Source organism: Festucalex cinctus, chromosome 1 (assembly GCF_051991245.1).
Source record: "Festucalex cinctus isolate MCC-2025b chromosome 1, RoL_Fcin_1.0, whole genome shotgun sequence".
NCBI classification, from domain to species: Eukaryota; Metazoa; Chordata; class Actinopteri; order Syngnathiformes; family Syngnathidae; genus Festucalex; species Festucalex cinctus.
This window is the reverse complement of record NC_135411.1, coordinates 38,128,823-38,155,530: the sequence shown is the minus strand read 5'-3', so window position 1 is coordinate 38,155,530 and position 26,708 is coordinate 38,128,823. Positions and strand designations below refer to the sequence as shown.

Below are 26,708 nucleotides of genomic sequence, written 5' to 3'. Positions count from 1 at the left end.
CTTGTCTGGCTAGTACAGACAAGTACGCGCGCGTGCACGTGTCGGCGGGAAGATGTCAACGCGCCATTCTTTTACACGTTCCAGCATGTGTTTGTCGTTAAAACGGCAGACGAGTGACCATAAAAAAGCGGAGCTCGTTCACCACAGCCAATTTCTTCTCCAAAAGGCCTCCACACTACTAGAGCGCTGCCGTGCGTGACAAATTGTGTGCGTGAGAGAGGAGGACTGGAGGAGGGAGGAAAGGAGAGAAGAATCGTCTTAAAAATGGCGTCTTGTGAAGAAAAGGGGCCAAAATAGCTTTGGTGTGGAGTGGGCTTGCGTACTGGAGCTGCTGAGGAACGTGGAGCTGTGCGCGGGAGACAATAGACAGTGAAATATATGGGGAGGAGGTGCTCCTGGCTGCTGTGACCCCCTCCTCCGCCTCCACTCGCTCCTTCTCCTCCTCCTCCCTCCATTCCTCTCAGTCTACAGGCTCGTCAAGCAGAGAAATAAACAGAAGCGAGCGCAGCGAAGGAAGAAGAGAGGACATTCCTCTCCTCCTCTCTCTCTCCCCTCCCCCCCCACCCCACCCGCACTATCTGCTGCCCATCTTCATCCCGGCAGCCCCCTTTTTTCTTTTTCATGGAGAGGAATTATCCCGCAGCTGGCTTCGGAGATCTCGGATCTGGGACGGGATGGAGTTACGACAGATCGGCCAAAGCAAGGTAAGCGAGGGGGCAGACAGGGCTCGTTACGCGGACCTCTGCATTCAGCCAGGCGGGCTCAATGTACGGCGCTCGCCACTCAGGTACAGTCAGTCGTATTGTCATCAACCTGGGGGAAGGGAGGGGGGTGATTGGAGGATAGGGAGGGAGGGGGGCGTCTACGATGTAAGGAATGCGATGGAAGGTTAATAGTGACAGTATGGGGAATGAAAAAGAGCGTGCTTCATTTCAGCATTGAAATGTGGACGCGTGGAAGAATGACAGATGACATGTGGCTCCACACGCAGGCTGCATTATTATCCATCACCACCACTGCAGCTTTGTCTGCCTTAAGACAACACAAACGCGTGACAGGAGAGGAGACACTTGCAGCTCCGCGGCACGCTTCATTGCTGCTCTCCAGTCTGGCCAACTATTTGCACATATTCAACAGACAAGTGCGAGCGGCTCAAGATTTGATGTGCATTCACGCACATCATTAAATTTAATGTAAAGCATAATTTTGAAATGACAAAACACCCCCCGGGGTACTAATATTAAATGTGCCATTTGCCTTATTAGTCAACAGTGCTTTACAATAATGTCACGTGACTGACGAACGTGCCCTCACTGTCGCCGGATTAAACGTCAGCTAATTAGATGCGATGCCTTCCGCAAGTTGCATTTTTAGCCGCCCGGGAAGTTGTCTTCGATGTCTTCTTATTTGGTTGCGTCCTCTCACATGATCGCGAGTGTTTGACAATGGCAATGGCCGCATGAGTGCAGCTTGCAACACGCCGACAGCCTCCACGCATTCGTCTAAAAAAACAAAAAAAAGTCAAGTTCCGTTAGCAAACGAGCTAATTATGTAGCACGGAAGCTAACGCCGTCGTTTTATGTTTACACTGTTCAACACGGAACTACTCTCGCACCCGCCCCAACTTACTTCTACCGCCAATAAATGATTCATGAGTCGATTTTCTTTCCACGCCAATGCAGCCCGTGTGTCGGAATGGAGCTCAGCCTGGAACCTTGCTAAAGTCGGTTAGCTGTAGCTTGGCTGCTTCACGTTAGCGGTCGCCTTGACAACCATCGGTCCTCGGTCACATTCTTTGGAAAGCTTTCTGTGGAAAAATGCTGCGTCGATGAACATGAGCTGTGATGCAGGAGTCGGAGTGCTAAATGCAATCAAAGTGATTACAGCATTAAATGGGACTTACTGCCATTGTGAAATAGAGAGGAAGAGATAAAAAAAATAAAATTCAGCATTATCTTGATTATAAAGAAATTAGCACACTATATGATATACAAAGGGGCATAATAAAGTAATAGCAGATACAGCATCATCACATAAATGTTTACAAATGTAGAGCTATTTTAGTCTTTTTTTCCCCCCATTAAGAACAATTCATTATGCAATTATATTGATAAGTACTGTGATTCACAAGTGACATGACAAATCAGCAAGTGTGACATTATAAATAAAGTATTATATCTTCAGCTATCAAGGCCAACAGTGATGTATATCGACAGGCAGAATAATTAAATGCTGCACTCAATAAAAGGTACAAAATTAATCTTGTGAAACCACTTTTTGTGACATTTTTGTTTGGTGTTATGCCATGTGATATTTTTTTTTTCATGTGAATTGTGTTCCATGACTCAATAAGGGTTGAATCAATCACACTGTTAGAGAGTTTAAATTAGAATCCTGTATGTTTGTATATTTGTAGTTTTCAGTGGTAAATAATTGTTTCCCTGTTTAGCTACATGAACGAGTTGGAAACAGCTCAGTATGACAGTATACACAAATACTAGTGGTGGACTAAAGAACTACACCCACATATATCAACATTGTATTAAATTATGACCTCTCTGATATCTCTCTTTAAAAAACAGCATTAACAATTCTATTTGGTTCTGCTGGTGTTCGTAATGTTAGGTCCATTGGTTGTTGAGACTAACCTTTCATTTCAATGGCTAGCCCGTAGCCATTACCTTCACCACATCTGCTGTTATATTTAACAATTTCTCATCATTATACTTCCAGTTAATAAGTACACCACAGTCATTGTTGTGTCTGGGATTTTTCATGGGAAATTGGTTGCTGGTGGGTATTTTCGTCCTCCATGATGAGTCTTTCAGCACTGTCATCTGCCAACTTTGACGCCTTGTAAATACAGATGGTCTCTCATTGGCTGTAACAGTTGTGTCTCGATTCAAATAGCTGTACATGTGATCCCAGTCATTGTTCTGTTGTGGTATTTGTCATTCGTGGTGGGTCCAGCACTTTTGTACCATACAGATTCTGTGGGTCTTGGTTCTTATATTATGTGGCATTGTTACTCGCACGCACACCCCCACACACAATACAATTTCCTGTAAATCTCAACACGAGCGTTAGAGTGCATTGTGCAAGATGACCATTGCCAAGCCATCAGCATCACACCACTGCCCTTTGTTGCAGTTCACCTGTGAAAGGAACTTACATTCCAGATGCTGTCCTTTCAGAGATTCATACAGGGCAAGTTCAGGAATGCATTTTAAGCGTATCTATAATAATACCTATACAAAACAACTAATGAACAGGAGATGCGGAGATCATCCATCTGTGATTGAGCTCTATGTCAAAATACTGTTGCTCATTCTCTGGTGATGTACCGTAATTTCCAGACTATAAGCTGCAACTTTTTCCCCACACCCTTTCAACCCTGCAGCTTATACAATGATGTGGCTAATTTATGCTATTTTTCTAACGGCCGCTAGGGGTGCTCGAGCAGAAAAGGTAAGCATGAGAAAGGTGGAATGTATGTTTCGAGGAAGACGCAAGTTTAATGTAACTTCGCACTTTCTGCATGAGTAAAATGAGCATGAACAGACCCTCATCATGGAAAATACAAGAAGTCTTAGTCTCAGTGACTTTTATGTTATTTTTAACCAGCTCTGTTAGTTACAGCCATATTGCTGCTTTGTTACTGCCGCGTCACAGGCACTGTTCGGAAAAAAAGCTAAGGTACATTATTAAACCTTTGAAAACTCTTTCTGTGTACCTTCTTTCTTTGTAAATATCTCATGTTTCAATGTGGGCACATGCGGCTTATAGTCAGGTGCGGCTTATGTATGTACAAAATGCCTTTCGCTTTAGAAATGTACTGGGTGCGGCTTATAGTCCAGCAATTACGGTAATTGTATGTGTGTTGTGAACTTCTGTTCATTAAAGCCACTGATATCAAGTTAAATATTGTTCAATTTGCACACCTCAAAATAGAAACTTTCAAACAAAAAATATGAATGATTTAAGATCCAGTCCTGTGCATCCATTTTGGACAAGAACCTAATTACAATAGACAACATAAAGTTAAAGAAAATACTTGTGTTAGGGGGGGTGCGTGGGTGTGTGTGTGCGGGGGTGGGTGGGGGTGTGTTTGGGTGTGTGTGTTTTTTTTTTGAACTGGTAAAAATGTAAAGATTGCGTACTCCATGTAGTTTATAAAATCTTTTTATTATCATATGTTTTCAGCCTCATGTACGGGAGTACCAGGTCATCCCATCCCGACTCAGAGCTCCTCCATCGGCAAGCCTATGGTACCCCTCACCCCCTTCAAGGTTATGCAACCAACCACCACCCAGGAGGCTCCAGACAGGGTGGGGCATGGGGTGGACGCACACTGGGTAAGGAAAATGGTAGCATTTAAAATAAGAATTTAATCAAATGTTTTGATGGTGTAGAAACCAATCAATTTGATCAACCCTTTGTTAAATATTTGGTGTCATTTTTTTACAGCTTCTTTTTTGGTTTACACTTCAATTAATTGTTCATATTTGCATTAAATATCCCTATAACCAATATGGTTTATGTTTCATCCTCACGCCTTTTGACATGTGGACAAATTCATTGCTCTACATTTGTCATCTTTCTTTTTAAATAAATTAGAATATTGTATTAAAGACACTGTTACATATATGTCAATTGTTACTCAACACAAAGTACCATCAATATAGTGTTTAACAAGGTTATTTGACCAGCTGCCTTAAATTAAGAGCAGTGGTAATAACAAAAACATTTGTGTCAATAATAGTTAATAGCAGTGCATAGAAGATTTAACAGATATTATATTATTAATGCTAACAGAATTATTATTGTTATCTGTAATCTAATTATCTGTAATCTGTCTGTTAAACACATTATGTTTCATGACTAAAGTATCAAATTATAAAGACTGTATTTACTTTGTATTCCTCAACTTATAAAATTGTTTTAGTAATTAAATGTTGTACATGACTAATTTCCGAATTGACGCCCAGTGAGCTGGCTCAAATTTGGTAATAAAAAGGTCAATTCATTTTGAACTTCATAACTACTGTTCAAAATGGTAAACCACTGAGAGCTCACTGAAATGGAAACAATCCTCATTGATACAAAGTGTACGTAACTAGCACTCGATATTGAAATAGTAAGTGGATAGATGTTGAAAGAAAAACGAGGAATAAACGTTTAAAACAATTCTTAGGCTGTCAAGTTGTCTGTATGGATTACGTACAGTATGTATAGCAGGATAATGTTACTGATCAGAAAGCAGTTTTTGTTTTATGGCAAAATTTGTGTTGCTACATTGTAGCATGTCACAGTTGATGTCATGAAATGATTGATACAATTCACATGTTTTTTCATCATGAATGTGTTTTGTTGCCAGGCCTGTCGGGGCTGTTTGATGCCGGTCTCCACCACTCAGGCCCATCGGGTCCCGATCCATCCGTCATGAATCTGATTTCAGCTTTGGATTCCCGTGGTCCACAGCCCCCACCCTCTGCTTCTTCCCTGCTCACACAGTTTCGCACTCCCTCTTGGCAGACTGGTAAGTGTCAGCATGTTCGGGGAATTCTGGTTTCATGCAAAAACAAATACATTATCAAGATAAATAGTTTTCAGTAACTAACTAACTAACTAACTAACTAAATAAATAAATATTACAGTTAAAAAGCCTCACGTTTGACTTTTCCCAATGTCCTGAATCTAAAGTGTGACTTGTTGTGTCCTGTAGCAATGCACACACCAGCCCCAACAGAGCTATTTATTTCAGGAGCTCTTCCGGGCTCCAGCTCCTTCCCCTCCTCCTCAGCCCTTTCTGCATACCAGCATCCAGGCTCTTTCTCTGGACGCTCCTTCACTCCTTCATTATCCCTCCAGGACACACCCACCTTTAGCCCAACTTCCAATGGTTTGTTGTCCCCCCACGATCCCCTGCTGCACATTAAACCACCCTCCCAGTCCAGCTTGGGATTTGACCACCTGCTGTCTTCCCAGACTAGCGTCTACCGGAGCTCCCAGGAGCTCTCAGCACCTCCTCAAAACCACGCCCCACCCACATCCTCCAGTTGCCATCTGCCCCCTCCCCAGTTCAACCTGCTGTCCTCCCAACTTCACAACCAGTCCTCTCAGCTCTATAATACCTCCATGTTCTCCTCCACCCCAGCCCTGATACCCACAACCCCACCGCAGCCACTTCCTCCACAGGAGAGGGCAATTCCTCGGCAGGATACCGTTATAAAGCATTACCAGCGTGCATCCCCAGCTCATTCCACAACACTGCCACTACAGCAATATCTCAGCTGCGGTGGGTCTGTGGGCTACCAGCAAATGCCAAGCCAACACCTTCATACTGGTGTGTCCTGTAGTTCATTGGCGGAGCAGAGTCCACCCTCAGATCCCAAACAATCACCACAGTCTGAGTCACAGCCATATCGACCCAATATTCAAGCACCCTACACTTCTTCTTCCTCCAGCTCGGCCTCCTCCTCATCTGGTACTAAAGAAACCAAAAGCTCCACCAGCGGCTATTCCTCATCAAATTCAGCATCAGCTTCTTCACGAACCTCACACACACCACCCTCAGCTTCGTCCAACTCCTCTTCATCATCTTCAAACCCCAAGGCCAGCACTGGAACCTTGTCTGCTCCCTCTCGTCAGCAGCCCCCACCTCAAACATCACCAGCACCACCTCCTTTACCGGTGGTGTCATCAGCCCAGACAACACCGAAACCATGCCTCTCCACATACGGTTCTCCGCCTGGAGCTAAATCTAGCACAAACCTACCAGGCCAGACCCCTCCCCAGCAACAAGCCCAGTCATACTCTCCTAATCAGCCAGCATCAACTCACATGACTCAGTCTTGTGCTGGCTTTAGTTCTCCTAATGCACGCGACATAAGCTCTGGAGCAGGGGGGAACGGAGGGAAGGCTTTCACTGATTTAGGCTCGGGTAGCCGCTCATTCTCCGCAGAAATTGTCTTTGGGGACTCAAGCTTTAGTTCATCTTCTCACAGAAGAGCAGAGAGTCCTCCTCTAGGGTATGGGAATGCTGCGGGATCAACGGGAAGTGGTGCATCAGGAGTTTCCACACTTGATACTGGACTTGGATCTGCAGGTTCAGGAAGTGGGGTTGCCAGTGTTGGCAGTGGAGGCAGCAGTTCCTACCACTTGACTGAGTCTAGTCCCTCACCTTCTATCAGCTCATCTGTCCCCCACCCTGGGTTGCACTCTCCTGCTTCTGTTCGACCCACACAATCCCCTGGAGGTTCAGGGGCCAGCAAATACCTGCCCCCACTGATGTCACCCACATTTATGCCATCATCACATCACATTCCTGAAACACGCCAACAGCCGTACCACTCAACTCCACCCAAACCAAAAACACAGAACAGCATGCTTGGGGTTGAGCGCTCCCAAGAGGAGGAAGAAGATGATGATTTCCTCATCCAACAATTACTACATACACAAAGTTCAACTTCTCACTCTGCACAGCATCATCCACACACACCACAACAGCTCCCCCTAACTGGAGATGCAGAAACCAAGGGAGTGACTTATGACATGAACAAGATGTCAGAGGAGCGTTACCACCTTCACAGTGTAATTCGTACAAATAGCACTACTAGCAGTTCAGACCCTGAAACATCTATTAGTGAAGTAACAAGTGGGTTGAATAATCAACTGGAAATATCACAGAAGAAGCAACAACAGACCAAGTCTGAGTTGACAATATCAAAATCTACTTCTGAAGGGATAGCAGGAGTCACAGAGTCTCTTTCCCAAAATAACCACTCCCATCAATCAGAGCACGACTCCCTAGTTTCTGTAGGTCATTATGGTAGAGGGGACCCCTATACACAGCACCCACATTCCCAACATTCCCACCATATCCCGCACCTGTCACCTCATTCGCAAAACCAACAGCAATGTCAGCAATCCCAACTCTCTCAGCACACACCATCCTCACATCATTCTCAGCACAATCATCCTCACTCACAGCATACTCACATGGAGCTAAAAAAGTCTTCAGATAGGACAGGTGGGTCCTACTTGTGCAATGCAGCAGATGCGCAGCAGGCAAGACAAAACCAGGCTGCGCACCAGATGATGAATTCGCCACCGGACTGTCCTCAGCAAACTCAGATGCTGCATTCTGTCATGTCTCGGACTAATAAAATGGATCCCCAGCAAGCACCACAGCAACATCCCTTGAGCCAGCAAGGTGTCATGGAACCATCTAGGGGAGGAGGGCTCACAGGGGTAGATTCCCATGCACAGAGTCAGTCCTCACAGCTGCAAATCCAGCTACAAAATCAGAGTTTGGAGGCACGCTATAGTCTTGGAGCGCCAAGAGATCAAAACCGAATTAACCAGAACTCCGTGTCCCCACTAGATATGTTGGACCAGCCTCTTTCACAGCCAAGGCGCAATGATAGTGGAGGATCTCTAGATAGACACAGCATCAGGATTGGCGCCAATATTACAGAAGATGATAGTGTTGCCGGAGAAAGACTTAGACAACAGCACAGTCTGTCATCCCACCACCATCCTCAACAAACAGCCCCAGAGCTTCATGGCTTTCTCTCTGAACCTGATTTGGGTTTACCTACCACCTCTCACTTGCAACATGTCAACCAATCCCAGACCCATGCCCATCACCAACAGCAAGCACACAATCACCATCAACTTTCCCACTCCCACTTAGCTCATCCACAGTCACATAGGATGGCGGCAAATATAGGAACCCCCCAACAACTACAACAGTCCCAACCGAGAGAGATAGAAAGCCATCTGTCACACACCCAGCTGGAGCGACTGAAGCCACATCAGTTTGACACTGTGAGCCCTGGTGGAAAAACAAGACTGAATCCAAATCAACAACAGGAACAGTTTAATTCTTTACCATCTATCTGCTTTTCAGACTCTCTCTTAAATGATGAAGACCGGACTTTCTTTCCAGGAATGGAGGATATGTTTTGTTCAGCAAATTACAAATCCAGTTGCGCTGGGAATTCTGTGACTGGGCAGGCTTCTCAAGAGAGCATTAGCCAAGGTCGTGGGCAAGAGGGCATGGATGTCCTAAAAACAGGAGGCGGTGGGCAACGTTATGATCTGGTTGGTCATCATGGAGATCAAAGCTATGGACAATATTGTCACAGTCTCCCTGGATCAGGAAATACAAATCTGAATTTAGATCTTGACCCTATGAAGACCCATGATCTACCCTCAACTGTGAATACTGATCAACTCGGCCTCATACAGTCCCAGACGCCTGCTATGGGATTGAATCCTGCTGCTCAAGACTCGGTCAACAAAATGACAGGATCTGTGGGAGTGGTTGGAGGTTCAAGCAATACTGGTATGACCTCAGCAATTTTTTGTTCATCCCGACCCAAAAAACTGCTAAAGACCAGCTCATTTCACTTGCTTAAACAGCGACGTGAGCCTCAGCCTCTAACAAAGAAAAACTATGCGCAAGAATATGAATTTGAAGACGATGAAGATAAAGCTGATGGTCCAGCTGATATACGTCTAAACAGTCGACGCCTTCCTGACCTGCTCCCTGACTTGGTTTCGAGTTGTCGAAAGTCCAGTGGGGCATCAGCAGTCAGTGGGCTCAGTCCACTGATGGGTGACATGGACTATTGCCACCCATCTAGCTATTCTTCCCTGGGACATTCACAACCACTCCTCCCCCAAGATGGCCCAAAGAAAAGAGGGAGGAAACCAACAAAACCAAAACGTGAAGGCCCTCCTCGCCCTAGAGGTAGACCTCGAATACGCCCTCTTCCAGAGCCTTCTTACTGTCGCGGCCTGATGGGATCAGCAGCTGGAGAAAGTAGAAGGGGTCGCGGGAGGGGTAGAGGTCGAGGTAGGCGGGAGGAAGGGCTCATGGAAATTCATCAAGATATGAACAAAGCACACACCCTCTCGTATCAGCAGCAACAGCAGCAGCACCCACAGCAACACTTCAGCCAACCGCAGCATCTCCAACAGCATCCACATGAACATCACGGACAGGGGCTAGACCACATCCATATATCACAACAGCAGCAAGGACATCTCTTGCATCATCATGTGCCCCCCTCCCACCACCAAATGCATCACCAACAGCAGCAACACAATTACCAAGAACATATGCAGCAACCAGCCCAACAGCTGCAACCGAATCCAGGCAGCCCCATGAAGGTACTGTGAAATGCAAACAATACAAGTTATTACAAGTAGTATTATTATAAATCCTGTATCCATATTAAAGACGAAGTCAACCTTAAACATTTCTTGATAATAATATGTTATATGAGACTATGAGTCTGAACATGACATTCCGATTAATGTTACATTCGTGAAATATGAGTTATGAAGCAAAATCCAGCCGTTTTTGTCCATCTCAGGGAGCGGCCATTTTACCACTTGCTGTCGACTGAAGATGACAACACAGTTGCTCAGGGCTCAGGCAACAACCCATCACAGTGCACCTGTTTTCTGAAGCTGAGCTGTGATTGGTTGTTACCTGAGACCTGAGCAACTGTGACGCCATTTTCACTCGGCAGCAAGTGGCAAAATGGCCGCCTTCTGATGTCGATAAAAACTGCCGGATTTTGCTGCGTAGCCCGTAGGCAGTATTGTGACCCGTTTTGGGTCACAATACTGATACTGCCTACTGGTTATCTCATATTCCACTAACGCAATATTAACAAAAATACCGTATTTAGACTAATGGGGCTGCATAGAACATATTGTCCAGAAATTCTTTTTGGGTTGACTTCCCTTTTAAATCAGGATGGATGGTAATGAATATATTGAGGGTGTTGCATTGAAGTATGCCTAATATTTTAATTTGTAGTCAACTTTGATTTTATTTTAAGTTGTACATATATTTTGTCAAACCCAAATCAAATTTCCCCAAAATATAAGAAAAAAGCCAATTCTGTGTTCCAGATTAGATGGCTTACTTTAAGTTCTGTTGGATTCGATCCATCTTTCAGGTCACACTACCGGGTTCTGCCATACCCCCATCAGAATCATTACTGAGGACCGATTCACTGTCCAGCACGGATCCAGCTCTGTCTGATGGATCAATGGGGTCAGCGCCATCACTGGGCCCCAGTCCTGGACCCAGTACCAACATGGACATCAGCAGAAATGAGCTCAACCAGACACAGGGCAAGATGCATCATGACAATTCTGGAGAGGTATCTACTTCAAGCAGAATTTGCAATACGGTGTACAGTGCAACTTATGAGTCATCTCTGTAGTGTATAGATTGAAGTAGTCCCCTCATTAGTTTGGGTTGCCTATGGTTAAAAAAAAGAAGCCAATTTGAAGTGCAAACACATTTGTAGTTTTTTCAGTAGCAAATGTTTGAAAAGATGATATGAATGAATGACTACAGTACAGATTTTACTATGCAGATTTGAATGGACTGGCTCTGTGCAATGTGTGACCAAAGCTGAGAGTTTCTCATCTCCTGTGTCAAATTATTCACAACAGCTTGAGGGCGAATGAAGCGGCTTTTTCACAGGGGAGTGGCAAAATGACAAATAAATTGAGTATGGTTGAAAGGGGAAAAAATCTGTGGTTAAACTGCTTTTTTTTCCCTATTGAAAATGAAGACGAGAATTTAGAAAAAAAAAATCACAAATCAGATGATTATCTTTCTGTTGAACATACAAACAGATGTATCCATTTATACTGGGACATATTTATTTTACTATCTCTTTTTATTTATGTTCACTTTTAATACAGTATGTAGTAAACTATTGGCAAAATTCTTTAATTTATGTCATATACTCTATTAAAATCATCCAATCTTAATACATAAAATAAAGTTATGCTGATTATAAATGTGTTACTATTATGTCCTGGGCACATCATTTGTTATGATATGCACTTTGTGATTGAAACAAGGATGCAGCTCTTTTATGTTTTGAGCATTAAATGTGTGATTTTGGCTCCAAGAAAACGCCTTCTGTTTCCTAAGCAAGTCCAACTCCTTTCCAGTTCTGTGACTGTATTTGCAGATATGTTCTCACTCTGGCCACTTGGTAACCATGGTTATACTGCTGATTTTTCCGTATGTGCTGCTGGGAGGGTTAGACTTTTTTTTTTTTTCCCCTTTTCATATCTGTAGTCCTGCAATTTTAGAACTGTATAGCACATCCTTAGCAACTCAATAGACTTTTAATGAGCCAAGTAATTAAATTCTCACAGTAGATAGATTACATTTGAACTACATTTGCTATGAGCACCCGGGTGATTGTCAATATGCAGTCCTTGCAGACCAGACATCTCATCTTCAACATAAAGGGTGTGTGCAGGTTTATGACTGTTGTTAATTTGATCATTTCCTCTACTGTATGTATGTATAATGTGGAGAAATATTTGAAGTTCATCCACATTTTTCAAAGAATGCCACCAAACCTTTACTTTTACATTTTTTTTAAATGTTATTTTTCTGATTTCAACACAGATTATGTGGAAGAAAGAAATTGAAGATCCATTGAATGCTGAAGGCTGGGGCACTATGCAGAAACTCTCCCCTTCTGTAAGTTGCATTGCATGAAAATAAGCAAAGCCAAACCTTTATGTGTAAAGCTTATACAACAGCATGCATGCTCCACAGTATTTTCACCTGGGAAATTGTGCCATAAATGAATTTAGATTGTAGAAGGAAAAATACAAAAATATCACATTCTGTGCCTGTTTTCGATTATAGGATTTGGGGGAAAAGGAAGGTTTTAGCTGACTGACAGCCAGTTCTCTCTGACTGACAAAAGAGAGGAGAGAGATCACTGTTACCAGGGCAGCCGTTGCCATGGTTACTGTATTTTTTCCCCCCAGTGCAGGTTCCTTGCTGCCACCTGCTGTCGCTTAAGCCTTACTACCAATAAGTCATCCAAGTGAATGCTCTACCTACTCATAGATCCATCCATCCATTTTCTTGACCGCTTATTCCTCACAAGGGTCGCAGGGGGTGCTGGCGCCTATCTCAGCTGGCTCTGGACAGTAGGCGGGGGACACCCTGGACTGGTTGCCAGCCAATCGCAGGGCCCTACTCATAGATTTAACCCCTTATCATACGAGCAATTTTGCCGAAAATGCTTTAAAAAAAAGTTGCATTCAAAGTAAGTTTGAAGCTGTTCCTGAACCATTTAGAGTATCGGCATAGTTTATAAAATTTTTTAAGAATGTTTGCCCGCCAGAGACTATCCGAATTTTAAGGGGTTAATTTTGCCTTTAAATCTTAACATTGGCACACATTCAACTGTGCTTTTCAAATATCTTAATAAGTGGTGTGACAATGATGAGGAGCAATGCTTTCAGTCAGTATCAGGAATGGGTGTGGAGATAATTCTGTTTTGTTGACTCTCAATTAAATAAACATTTCCTGTATTGTCAGCATCTAAAAGCATGCACTCCTGCTACATGTGACTGCTGCATCCAAAGGCAGGTCTTGTGTTGTTTAGGGGGTGAATATAAGATGGTCTTTTCTTTGACTGGTAGGTGCAAGTAGAGAAAAAAAAAATCAACTGGTAAAAAAAAAGAAAAAAAGAGAGATGTACTGAGGTGGAGGTGGCACTGTGCATAGAAGCATCATTGTATTTGTTAATATGCTGATATTTGAGAGAATAAGAAGAAGAAGCAGAGCAACTTCTCTGATTCTTATGCTCACTATGAAGACAAAAGTCTCAATATTTACAGTAGAAACATCTTGTGCCTCCTGTTGTAACAACCTTTTTTCCCCCACAGTAATCATTTTACATTATACAATTGTAAACAGTAGGACAGGTAGAGTTAAGTTTAATCACAAATACTTGCCAGGCCTAATTTCAAGGTATTGGTACTTGCGATTATGGCCAATACTAGTATTGGCTGCCCTTTTTCTTACGATCAGAAACTAGAAATTAGAAGTTAGAAATAAGAAGAATAGAAAATTGCCATTAACTTTGGCAATTTTATGGAAAAATGCTATTTTGGGATACATATGGGTTTTCCTTAAAGTGACAATGTGTAGAATATATATATATATATATATATATATATATATATATATATATATATATATCGGCTACTAGTAGGTCTAGCAATTGCTAATTACATGGGCCGCAACTGTGCCTTACAGGAGGCTGACATGTTTTGCCACCATCTCTCTGCTACAGGTGCACCAAGTTGAACGAGAAAAACTTTTCAAACGTAGTGGTGGTGCTTGCAGTTAGTGTCGGACCCAATGGGTCGAGCGGCGCTTACCTTCCACAGCTGGTGCCTGCAGCTGGTTGTCGCTGTGTCTCGTGATTCGGGCTCCCGCCGCTTGAGGCTCTCTGATTTGTCTTGTAAGCTTTTATGAGCGTCTCCCGCTAGCCGCTCTTATTAGCCACTTCAGCCTATGGCTTTGGCTAACTCCTGCTAGCTTGGTCTTTCACCGTTGCCTGTCTGGCTTCTTGCCAGGCTGCTATGTGACTTTCGTTTGCTGAAATGCTGGTTCACTCACGGTAAATATTATTTGGTGACTTGCGAAGTCTGGTCTCTCTGGGTCACCATAGTGTGTGTGCCTTGAACTTTATGTGCTTCAGCTGCCTAGTGATATCAAGTGATGAACTTTTACACACTGAAGTTTTAAAATTTGTCCGTCATTTTTTTATTTTTTTTTTGGGGGGGGTGCATCAAATGTACTAGTGGTATATCGGTACTTGAAATCAGTATCAGTGCCTTTTCAAGACTTGAGCACTCAAATTGATACTTGTCTAAAAAAGGTGTCATAATAGCCTGTTGAACTAGGAAAGAACCTACTATGTGTCTATAAGACAAACAAAAACAAACTACACTACATTTTTTACCACTCTTGTTAGCAGTTTGGCCTTGCCATTGGCCTGCACTGAAAAAAGAGCATGACTGGCCTAAAATAATATTTACACAATATATTCTAGTAAACTGTACATAATAAAATGACACTATTTAGCTTGGTATAATATTATGTCGGTGTAATCAAATTTGAATAGTCAGTCAGTTATATGAACTCATTTTGTGTGAATAAAATCAGGTAAATATCAATAAGTAGAATTTAATTATATTTTATCAGTAATCTCAGCAATGTTTAAAAATTAGTTAATACTACTCAAAGGCATTTCTTTTATTTTAATTGCTAAACACTTCCGTTTCTGGCTAAACCCCAACATAGCCAAATTTTGTTTAAAACGACTTAGTTAAATCAATTGTTTTTAATCAAAGATGAAGTAGTTAAAATCTACTCAATTATATCAATTGTCACTTTGTTGCCACAATTTATTTAAGTAGGTAATGGTCAGGCTTTATACAGTGTGTGTTGTTCTGAATGACATTCTACTATCTTGTTCTATATGGTCATTATCCATCCATCCATTGTTCGAACCGCTTTCTCCTTACAAGGGTTGCGGGGGGTGCTGGAGCCTATCCCATCCGGCTATGGGCAGTAGGCGGGGTACACCCTGAACTGGTTGCCAGCCAATCGCAGGGCATATATGGTCATTATAATATTGATAAAACACCAGCTCTAATGGGAGCCCGAGTTGGCATACTTTATAATCATAAAAGATGTAATAATATTGCTGCTTCAGTAATTTAAGCTCTTTTCTTTTCTTTTTTTTCAGGTTGATGAGAAAGCATTTGACTTCAAACCTGGTTTCATGCCCTCTTTTTTGGATTTCCTGAAGACAGGCAAAAAAGAGTCAGGCCTTGAACTGGTAGATGACAGACGTGAAGTGGAAGCCATGGACACCTGTTCCTCTCTGAAAGGTGGGATCAGGCCCATAACTCCCACACCGCCACTATCGCCGACTCCGCCACAGCTGCCTGCGGGGACATTTGGCGAGGAGGGGGGAGGCGAGGGGGTGGACCTAGCTCTCAGTGGTTGTCCGAGTCCTTGTAAACCCCTGGATGATGAACTCAAAGGCAACCTGGAGGCGCTGCCCTCCTTCTCCTCTGATGAAGAAGACTCGGTCAGTAAAAACCAGGACTTGCAGAAAAGCATCTCGTCTGCCATTTCTGCTCTCTATGACACCCCACACTCTCTGGCTGCTGCTGTGGCCTCCGCTATGGTCAAAGTCCCGTCGACCATCTCTCCCCAAAGCCCGCAGGAGGCCCCGCTCAGCCCCTTGCCTCCTGCCATGCCGCCCCTCGTCCCCTCGACCGATATGGCTAATGGTGAAGTGGGGATGCTCACGTACAATCAGCTTCATGCTCCAGATGAGAACAACTTTGTCTCCTCACAGTCCAACAGAGAAGAGGAAGAGGAGCGAGAAATTGAGCCAAGAGGAGAACGCAAGGAGGAGGAGGAAGGAGGGAACCCTGCGACTGAGGAAGAAATGAAGAGGGATTCACAGCATGGAGTTCTGCAAGAGCTGGGGTTGGAGCAAGAGGACAGACGGTCTGAAAAACAGATGTTGGAGGCTTCCAAAGTCGAAGGTAAGACAGACATTTGTTTTAACAGAAAGAAAATGCTTTCATATGTCCGTCCTTTTGTGATTTTGGGCTAACTTTGTAGAACAACATTTTTGGAGTGGGAATACATCTAATCTGGAGGTTAATTGCCTCTCTTGTGTTCAAATGTAACCTGGTCATCTGCTCTCAAAAGCATTTTGGCTGAGCAGGTGGCGCAACATTCAGGAGGGTTCTAAAATTAGGTCATGTGATGCCCGTGTCAGATTTGCCAAAAACTTTCATCACTCATGAGGACAACCCTCACAAGTAGACCATTAAGATAATCTGCCAAGTCAGTTGCTACTGACCATGTGTCCATGTTGTTGCACAAATGGAGTTGTGAATTGGCTTCAAGGGATTCACTTGCTATTTACAAAAGGCGGACACACAAACACAATCACAATAGTTAGCGTTAGCTTTTTTTAAGTCCGTCCTAAAAGGATTATTTTATTTTTCATTGTTTGTTTGTGTGCAATCACTTGGCAGTTTTTTTTGGCACATCATCAACTCTATTTACTACAATTCCAAGAATATTCACTCAAAATTTACTTGCACAAATTGATGACATTAAATACATTTTCACAATGTTTACATGGGGTAGTATTTGTCAATTGTGATTGTGGTTCCTCCCAGCCAATTGATATAGAAAGTTAATGGATGATATAAAATAATGGTTATATAATGGTTTTATATAGTGTGTGTATAACTATATACTTTCTGTGTTTTGATGCACAGGGCTAAAAAAAATATAGCCTATATTATCAAATAGGGGTGTAAAAAAAAAAATCGATTCGGCGATATATCGCGATACTACATCGCGCGATTCTCGAATCGATTCAATAATCGGCAGAATCGATTTTTTTTTTTTTTATAGGATTCACACCTTGAGCATGGAAGAATGTTATATGAACGGAACATTAAGCCTTAATATTTTATTTTAATGGTTTAAACATGAAACAGATTACAACCTCTATAAGACTGAAATTTCAGATAAATAAATAATACATTTTCATATAAATCTTACACTCTACAAGCTTACTGATTAGTATTTTCTAAATTTGAATGAAAAAAAATCGCAACAATCGACTTATAAATTCGTATCGGGATTAATCGGTATCGAATCGAATCGTGACCTGTGAATCGTGATACGAATCGAATCGTCAGGTACTAGGCAATTCACACCCCTAATATCAAATCAAGTTGAATATGGTAATCTTTATGTTGATGAAACATTTCCTCTTTTTTTTTTTGCTAGAAAGTTTCTACATGGTTGCATTTACTGATTGATTTCTCATAAGTTAACATATTAAGCAGTAAAAAAGCAAATTAACCCGAATTCATGAGTACTTATATGATTTTTATTTATCTCTTGGTGACTATGGATGACAACTGAAAACCATAATTGAACCTGAGAGAGAAATTAAAAATGTTGCCTGTATATCAAATCCCATCAAACTAAAACCCACCACACCAGCGTCGTGACTTTGATTTAGCATTCGCTAGCTGAAGCTGAAAGTGAATTCCTCCCCCTCCCTGTGTTCCAGATTCCCCATCAGGCTCTGTGCCCGCTCCGGCCCCGCTGTCTGCGTCACCCTCCGTTTCCCCTTCACCACCCACCTACTCTTCACCCTCGCCGCCGCCTCCCGTGTGTCTGTCTGTCTCCGCAAACTCCCCGCAGCCGATCCAACGGGATGAAGAGGTGGAGCCCCCTTATCCTCCCTGCAAACAGCAGCAGCAGGTCTCCTACCAAGCAGCTCCAACTGCAGGAACCTCGCCACCCCCCTCCACCTCCCCTCCCGCCATCCCCTCGCCCCCTCTCTCCAACCTTCCCCAGAGCCACTCCATTCCCCCTCCGTCCACCACACCTCCCCCGTCGTGCTCTGACCACGACCAGGAACACGAAGCCGGGCAGGCTTCCCCCTCCTCGCCTTCGTCTTCCTCACCATCCGCTTCTTCCTCCCCGCCTCCGTCCCCTCCCACGCCGGAGGAAGCCCCGGCGTCGCAGCGACTCACCGCCCTGCACCTGGCCAAGAAACAGGCTGATGCTGCAATCGCAGGGGAGAGCGAGGAGGAGGACAGCGAGAGCGGAGGCGAGGGAATCTTCCGTGAACGGGATGAGTTTGTTATCCGAACGGAGGACATTGGGACACTCAAGGTGAGTTCCTCCACACACACGGAACGTAAATCAGTGGCCATAAATAGCACGCATCCTTTGTTTGCATCATCAGATGGCTTTGCAGACGGGTCGGGAGCCCCCACCAATCTGGAGAGTGCAGAAAGCCTTGCTCCAGAAATTCAGCCCTGAGATCAAAGATGGTCAAAGGCAGTTCTGTGCAACCAGTAATGTGAGTTTTCCCATACACTAAATGTCTACTGGATGACGTTGGAATTTACAGTGCCCGAAAGGGACTTTTGAAGGAAAAATAAAATCTAAGCATCTTATGACCTTGTGAAACAAACTCATGCTCACATGATATTAACTTGTGCATACCATCTGTAACATCCTTTCCATTCCAAAATATTGAATTCTTTCAAAGGCAAAAAAAGTAATGACACGGTTAAAACCCCTTGAGTATCCAATCAGATTGCTTTGATTGCATTTCTACTCAGGGACAGCATCTTATCAGTGTTCACTTGAAATATTATAAATTCAATTTACTGAATGTTTGTTCCGATTCTGAATGTCTCTTCTCTCAGTATCTGGGCTATTTTGGTGATGCTAAAATGCGATACCAGCGTTTGTATGTGAAGTTCCTGGAGAACGTCAACAAGAAAGACTATGTTAGAGTGTGTTCCAGAAAGCCATGGCACAGAGCTGGCCTGACTTTGAGGTATGTCATGTGGTTAGTTTTTTATACTGTATATTGTAAAAAATAATCAAAGTGGCTGCATTTGCAAATATGGGACCTTGATTATGTTTTTACTTATATATCAGGGATGGGTCACGTAATGTTGAAAACCAAAATACAAAATAAAAAAAAAGCTCTTTTTTTTTTTCTTTTTCAAAAAAAATAATTTTTTTTGACAGGGGAAATTATGAACACTCACAGTTCGACACTCATTGATTCACCTATACTTAAAAAAAAAAAAGTTTTTTGGGGCTTTTTTTCCTGTGTAGGATTGTTTTTTGAGCAATATATTGTGTTAAAAAAAAAAAGAAAAAAAAAAAGCCCAGTTTTCCTAATGCATTTCAATGGGCGTCAGGTTATACGCAGATGTTCGCTATTCGCAGGCTGGCACGTATTTTGTCCTTATTAAAAATGGCATCATCTGATTAGGAGGTGTGTGGTCCTAAGTGGGGCCACTCCAGCAATACCGATGAAAAATTGTGGTACCCTTCATTCATTTAAATTGCCCAACCCTGACTTATCCAAGGTGTTTGCATGTGTTTTCACCACACTTGGTGAATGTACAGTACAGTATGTAGTATGGTCCAAGTATGGAGCCATTGTATATTTACATGGGCAAATATACTAATGCTCTCAGCTGGCTTGTTCAGTCTGTCTGTCTTTTTTTTTTTTTTTAACTGACAGGCGCCAGTCGCTAGCAAAACAACTACCAAACCCTCACAATCAAACCCCACCTCGAGTGGAAAGGGACGACAGGGACAAGGAGAGACCCAAAGAGAAGGAGCTGAAGGAGAAGAAAGACAGGGAGCAAAGGGAGAGGGCGGAAAAGGAGCAGAGAGAACGAGAGCGGAAGGAAAAGGAGGAGAGAGAAAAAAAGGAGAAGGAGAAACAGGAGAGGGAGAAGAACATAAAGGAGAATGTGGAAAAAGTTGCGCAAAGTGAGAGAAAGGAGAGAGAGAGGGAGACTGAAGAAAGAACAGACAAGGAGCAGAGAGAGGAAATGGACAAGGAGATGAAAGATTTTGAGAGTGAGCAAAGAGAGAGCGAGAATAGGAGCAGGGAGGAACAGGACAGGGCGTGCAAAGAAAGGAAGCGGCAGGAGAGTGACCGCAAAGAAAAGGAGAAACGGGAAAGAGAAAGGAGGGAAAAAGAGAAAAAGGGGAAAGATGAGGTTCAAGAGAAAGAGAGACTGGGGGCAGAAACCGTGGCCACCGAAAGGGGCAGGCATAAGGAGAAAGAAAAGGAGTTGGGGAGAGACACGGGTGAGAGGGAGGTGATGGAGGTCAGGAGAGGAGCAGTTCAATGTGTGAGGGTGCAGGAAGAAAAAAGAGGAGTTGAGAAGAAGATGGTGCGACACTCCAGAGGCAAGACCTCACTGGACAAGACAGAGCCTCCTCTCAAGAAGAGGAAGAAGTGGATAAAGGAGTTGCCTTCGTCCTCCTCTGAATCGGATTCCTCACTCCCCAGTGAAGATGAAGGTCAGCGTCTCATTGGACAAATATCCAACTTCAGCACTTCTGAGCTCATCCACTTTTCCTCTTTTCAAGGACCTCTGCGGGTCGGATTTAATAGCCGGGCCATGAGAGAGATGTTCAGGAGCTACGTGGAGATGTTGGTCAGCACGGCGCTCGACCCGGACATGATCCAAGCCCTCGAGGACACGGATGGTGAGAACTCGCACTGGCTTCAAAAGTCTCTGCACTCAGCAAAACTGCCTTTGCCACTTATTTTGGGTGACACGCTACAATTCACATTATGGATGATCAGAAAAAAAATACAGTAGTTCAAAGATAAAAAGTCATACATACGAGTACAATAGTGCAATGAATAACTTGAAAAGTTCAAATATAATTTTGGAATAAAAATGACCTCTTCTTTTTTAATCCCTTAAGATGAGCTCTACCTGCCGCCCATGAGGAAGATTGACAGCCTGCTGAACGAGCAGAAGAAAAGGTTGTTGAGGAGAGTCGCCATGAGTGCTCAGCACCAGGTAAATAATCTGATCGGAAACAGCAGGAGGAAAAGTTACACGGCTTCGTGTGCGTCTCTTGCTTTGCTAGGAGGCTCTTCATATATTCCCGAAAATGACAGCAGACCCGCTGGAATGTGGAACCGTCAAAGTTCGACTTGGCGGCGAGGCTTACAACCGCAAAACTCTCAACCGTGGCAAAAGGAGCATTCCGAAGCAACAAGTAAGTTCCACTGTTGCCATGGCAACATCATCTGTCTTATATGTTTAGTGAAGACACCAGCAGATTGCTCATACAGTAAAACTAACAGACACATACAGTTTAAAAACTGTGGTCAAAACTGCTCGTCAATCTGATTTTCATCCACAGGCTGAGGTAAAGAGAAGCTTTGTACTGTAAGCATCCTCTATGCATTAACAGTACAACTAATCTGCTGATGCAGCTGTAGCAAGCCAAAATTTATATGAGGTTCTGTTCTCTTAAATACATTTGCAATATGAAAAATGTATGCATAATGCTTGACTTCTTACTGAAGCTGATCATGATTATATGACCAGAACAAAAATGTTTCCCAGCAATTTCAGTAAATAAATATGAAACATTTACATGAAAAATGTGATGACTATTCTTACTCCACTGCACAATGATGTTCATTGTATGCCGTTTGTGTGTCAATATGATGCCCAGTATTATGCAAATACTAGAAGTGTGACGATATCTCAATATTGCGATAAATCGTGATACTTTGTCTCCTGATTGATTATCGATATGCCTACGCCAAGTATCGATATTTGTAGTTAATATACAGCCGCTATAATGACTCCATTGTTTGTTACTTTTTCAGCAATTACTTGGCGGGCCGCTAGGGGGCGCACCTTATAAGAGTAGCGGGAAAATGTACAGAAGTCTTCAGGCGAAGAAGACTTATGAGCTTACTTTTACTTGTGTAAGACATTTATCTGTCCCGCAACTGACTTAGTTTTGCATACGTTTCTATGAAAAATGTGTATTATATCTTGAATTTTAAAGTTTTAAAACATATTTTATGTTTCGACTTTTTGAAACACACAATTTCTGAGGAATATTAATATTGATTTAATTGGATTCAATATTTTAGTAATTTTATGTATTTATTTACTTTTATAAAAAATTGTGTCACCATTTTTAAAATGAAACAATTGACTATGTAACTGACTGACATGTTGCATGACAATAGTGTTTAAGAAAGACACAAATGTGTTGACAGAAAGTCACTGTTAAGAAGACATTTGTATTTGTTAAAAAAAAAATTAAAAAAATACACTAAAGTACTCACTGTGAAGAAGACACCAGATTTAATATTGCGTTTCAGGGGTGGTACAAAAAGAAACTATTTTCTCATTGGAAAAAAACGTCAGTTTATGTGTTGAATAGTTTTATCATAGATTATTGTGGACTTATTACCTGACCAATATATCGATAATCGCGGTATCGTCATATCGTGAGATAATCGCTATCGTGAGGCTTGTATCGCATATCGTATCGTATCGTCAGGTTCCCACCCCGAGAGAATACTGTACATGGTTGCCATATGAGTTTGGTGACAATGACCAATATCAAATACAGTATCATTGCTTGACATTAAAATGTACCTCTGCTGTCTTAAAGAGGTCAAAAATATTCATTAGGAAAGGTATGAGTTATTCCATCAAAGCATCCCATAATAGCAATACAACATGTTGATTTTAGCATGTGTCCTGGCTCCCTACTGACCTCTAGAGGATACTTATTTTTTACATGCTGATTTTTTTTTCTTTCATTTTGTGAGAAAATTCCTATGAAATAATCCAATTCGTCATCCTCTTTGAATTCATTTTCAGGATCTGAAGCTGTCTATTGAAACATGCCGCATCTACAGTCTCTATCACTCCCTTCACCACTTTAAGTATCACACCTTCCTGCATTGTAAGAAGGAGGTAAGACTGCTCAAAAAAAAAATTAAGCTGTTCAATTCATTTTGCTCCATTCAGCTCTCCATGTTCACAAGCTTAAAAAAGAAAGGAATGGAAGGAAATTTGAAAGTTATACAGAGGTATCAGGAAGAGAATTGTGGACTTGCACAGTTCTGATTCATCCTTGGGTGCAATTTCCAGATGCCTGAAGATGCCACGTTCATCTGTTCAAACAATTACATGCAAGAGCAACCATCATACCGCTCAGGAAGGAGACGGGTTCTGTTTCCCAGACATGAACCTGCTTTAGTTCAACATCAAACCAAGAACAAAAGTAAAAAAAACAAACAAAAAAACTAATCCAAATTACAGTTTGCAAAACTAAAATTGAACTATTTGACTGTAATGAGCACCGTTATGTTGGGAGGAAAAGGTGGGACGTTCGCAAGGTTGAGGACACTATCCCAGCTGTGAAAAACAGCAGCATCATGTTGTGGGAGTTTTGTTGCTGCTGGAGGGACGTGTGCACGTCGCAATATACTCGAGATGTCATCATGTGAGTAAATTAAAGCTTGGCCGCAAATGGGTCTTCACAATAGACAATGTCCCTAAGCATGCTGGTTACAAAGTGGCTGAAGGGAAACAAAGACAATGTTTTGGAGTGGTCATCACAAAGCAAGCAAGGCGGCCTACAATCTTGGCTCAGTATCTCCAGTTCTGTCAGAAGGAATGGGCCAGAATTCCTGCCAACTATTGTGAGAAGCTTGTGGAAGGATATTCAAAACAGTTGACCTAAGTCAAATTTCTAAAGCACATTTTATACACAAGGCAACTCAATGTGCTTTACACAAGGAAAGACAACACCTATAAGCATCAACAAACTGTTAAGTCACACAGTTAAATGGCAATGGTATCAAATACTAACATGTACACTACTGACTTCGACAAAATGAATGTAAAATTGTCTAAACAACAATAACAAACTGGGGGTGTCAGGCAATATTTTAATCGTAATCGCATGACTTCAAGTTAACTCACGATTAATCATAAATTATATATCTATTTGGGCGGCATGGTGGTGAGTGGTTAGCACACCGGCCTCCCAGTACTGAGGACTCGGGTTCGAGTCCAGGCTGCGGCCTTCCTGGGTGGAGTTTGCATGTTCTCCCCAGGTCTTCTCCGGGTCCTCCGGTCTTCTCCCACATTCCAAAGACATGCAAGGCAGATTAATTGGGCGCTCCGAATTGTCCCTATGTGTGCGTGTGAGTGTGGATGGTTGTTCGTCTCTGTGTACCCTGCGATTGGCTGGCAACCAGTCCAGGGTGTCCCCCGCCTACTGCCCAGAGCCAGCTGAGATAGGCTCCAGCACCCCTCGCGACCCTTGTGAGGAATAACTGGTCAAAAAAATGGATGGATGGATATATCTGTTCTAAATGTATAATAAAATATTTTTTAAGTTTTCATAGTCTTGTTAACATAAAAGTGGAAAAAATGGTAAACTAAGAGAAATATGGCTGCATCTTTTAGTCATCGATACAGTAATTTGATTCAACAATTCATACAATTTAGTGAAAATTAAAAAGATGTACTGTACAGTAAAAAACAAGTGTGATATTGATATGTGTTGAGGTCATTTTTCTGCCACTAGATGGCATAATTGCATTTGACGGTGACCACTCCGTGCATTTTTCTTTTCATATTAAACGTATGTAATCTTTAACTTAAAGTAGCGTAACTTGTGAAATTCTGTACATTTTTAAAATGGTAAAATACAACTTGAGCCTAGTCTCCACAAATATATGAATTATGATTAAAATTTATTACTGCTAAATTTTGATGTGGATGTGTCTAATGCGTTGCGACTGGAATTTCCCCAGTACAGGCTTTCCAAATAATCATCCATCCATCCATTTTCTTGTCCGCTTATTCCTCACAAGGGTCACAGGGGTTGCTGGTGCCTATCTCAGCTGACTCTGGGCACTAGGCAGGGTACACTCTGGACTGGTTGCCAACCAATCGCAGGGCACACAGAGACGAACAACCATCCACACTCACGCGCACACCTAGGGACAATTCGGAGCGCCCAATTAACCTACCATGCATGTCTTTGGAATGTGGGAGGAGACCGGAGTACCCGGAGAAGACCCACGCAGGCACGGGGAGAACATGCAAACTCCACCCAGGAAGGCCGGAGCCTGGACTCGAACCCGAGTCCTCAGAACTGGCAGCCGGATGTGCTAACCACTCGACCACCGTGCCGCCCCCAAATAATCATGCGTTAAAAACAAAAAAGTGGTGTTAAAGGAACTTTAAATTGACTAATTCTGACACCCCTGAAATAAACAAAAGACCCTTCTCTCATTCTGGTGTTTATCAAATAGAAATCATATTGATGGGTCTAATACAGGAAAAAAATTGCCTGACTTCATTTCAAACAGGGAGGATAAAAGTGCTTGGTTTGAACGAGATAGATAGATAGATAGATACATTATCTTGCAAATAACAAGTAGTACGCATTGTGTGCAGACGGACAGCATCGAGCAGGCAGCCGATGACCCGGGCCAAGAGGAGGTGGTGCAGCAGTGCATGGCCAACCAGAGCTGGCTGGAGAGCCTCTTTAATTCCTTCATGGAGCTGCTCAGCCTCAGTGGCAAAGCATGAAAAGGGACGTTCGTTACGGCCAGTGAACCGACCGTGTGCAGCGAGGACAAAATGGAGGCTCCCCGAGAAAGCTAACCACGGCTTGAGGAAGGCACTGTTAACTTCACTCCGAAAAATAACAAGTTGTGAACTTTGAAGCGAATGTGAAGGATGTCAGGGGAGCAAAGGTCATTTGTTCCCCTCACAGAAATTCATGAAGGCCTACTCAGTACGCACACACAGACAAATACGCACTGTCTGTCTAGAAGTCGTTGGTATTGATAACTATGGTTTGTATCATTTATACAATGACATTTTTAAAAAATGCTCATCTTAAAGGAATTGATGGCTGTAAATAATTTTTGGAACATGTTTTAAAGGGGTATACAAAAAAAAAAAAGGTCCACCTGTAGTATTTGCTTCTCTCAGAGCTACACAGGTAAAACTCTTGTTTCGAGTGACTATGTAATAGTCTCCTTTGTTTCTACCTGCCTCAGTCTGAAAGCGGTTGAGATTCAGGGGTAATTTATTGAAATGACGCTGTATTATTTTTGTGTTTGTTCTTCAAAAGGCAAGCACACAGAGGATTTTATTCCTGTAAAAACAAGAAATGAAAAAATAAACTTTCTTAAAGGAAGTGTGACATGAAATGATCCAAACGCCTAAATGTCCGTGTTTCATGTGTGTCCTTTTTATCTGTCTGTTGTTGATTGATCTTTGCCATCATTTGACCTCTTGGAGGATATTCTTGCAGAGCTTATTGTTATGATGTGTAAATAGTGTACAGCTTCTTCATTCTCCACTCCCAAGTTCTTCTGTACATGAAATTCCTGTATTTGACAAAAGTAAATAAAACAATTCGAATGACA

The 26,708-nt window shown here is 42.6% G+C and overlaps 1 protein-coding gene across 3 annotated transcripts; it reads left to right on the top strand.

The window, feature by feature from the left end:
• Positions 1 to 108: 108 nt before the first annotated feature.
• Positions 109 to 26,708, top strand: prr12b (proline rich 12b). Of its 3 annotated transcripts, none has more exons than XM_077534430.1 (16): positions 109 to 704; positions 4,204 to 4,355; positions 5,378 to 5,539; positions 5,726 to 10,182; positions 10,983 to 11,189; positions 12,467 to 12,541; positions 15,621 to 16,434; positions 17,994 to 18,604; positions 18,678 to 18,794; positions 19,147 to 19,280; positions 19,983 to 20,776; positions 20,846 to 20,965; positions 21,191 to 21,288; positions 21,359 to 21,490; positions 23,128 to 23,223; positions 25,726 to 26,708. In XM_077534430.1, the coding sequence occupies exons 1-16, from the start codon at positions 622 to 624 to the stop codon at positions 25,858 to 25,860; spliced, it is 8,187 nt and encodes a 2,728-aa protein (XP_077390556.1). In that variant the 5' UTR covers positions 109 to 621; the 3' UTR covers positions 25,861 to 26,708. The 3 variants fall into 3 exon arrangements, with proteins under 3 accessions (XP_077390556.1, XP_077390566.1, XP_077390573.1); XM_077534440.1 differs by lacking the exon at positions 109 to 704 and adding an exon at positions 706 to 787; XM_077534447.1 differs by lacking the exons at positions 109 to 704; positions 4,204 to 4,355 and having other exon boundaries at positions 5,414 to 5,539; positions 6,468 to 10,182.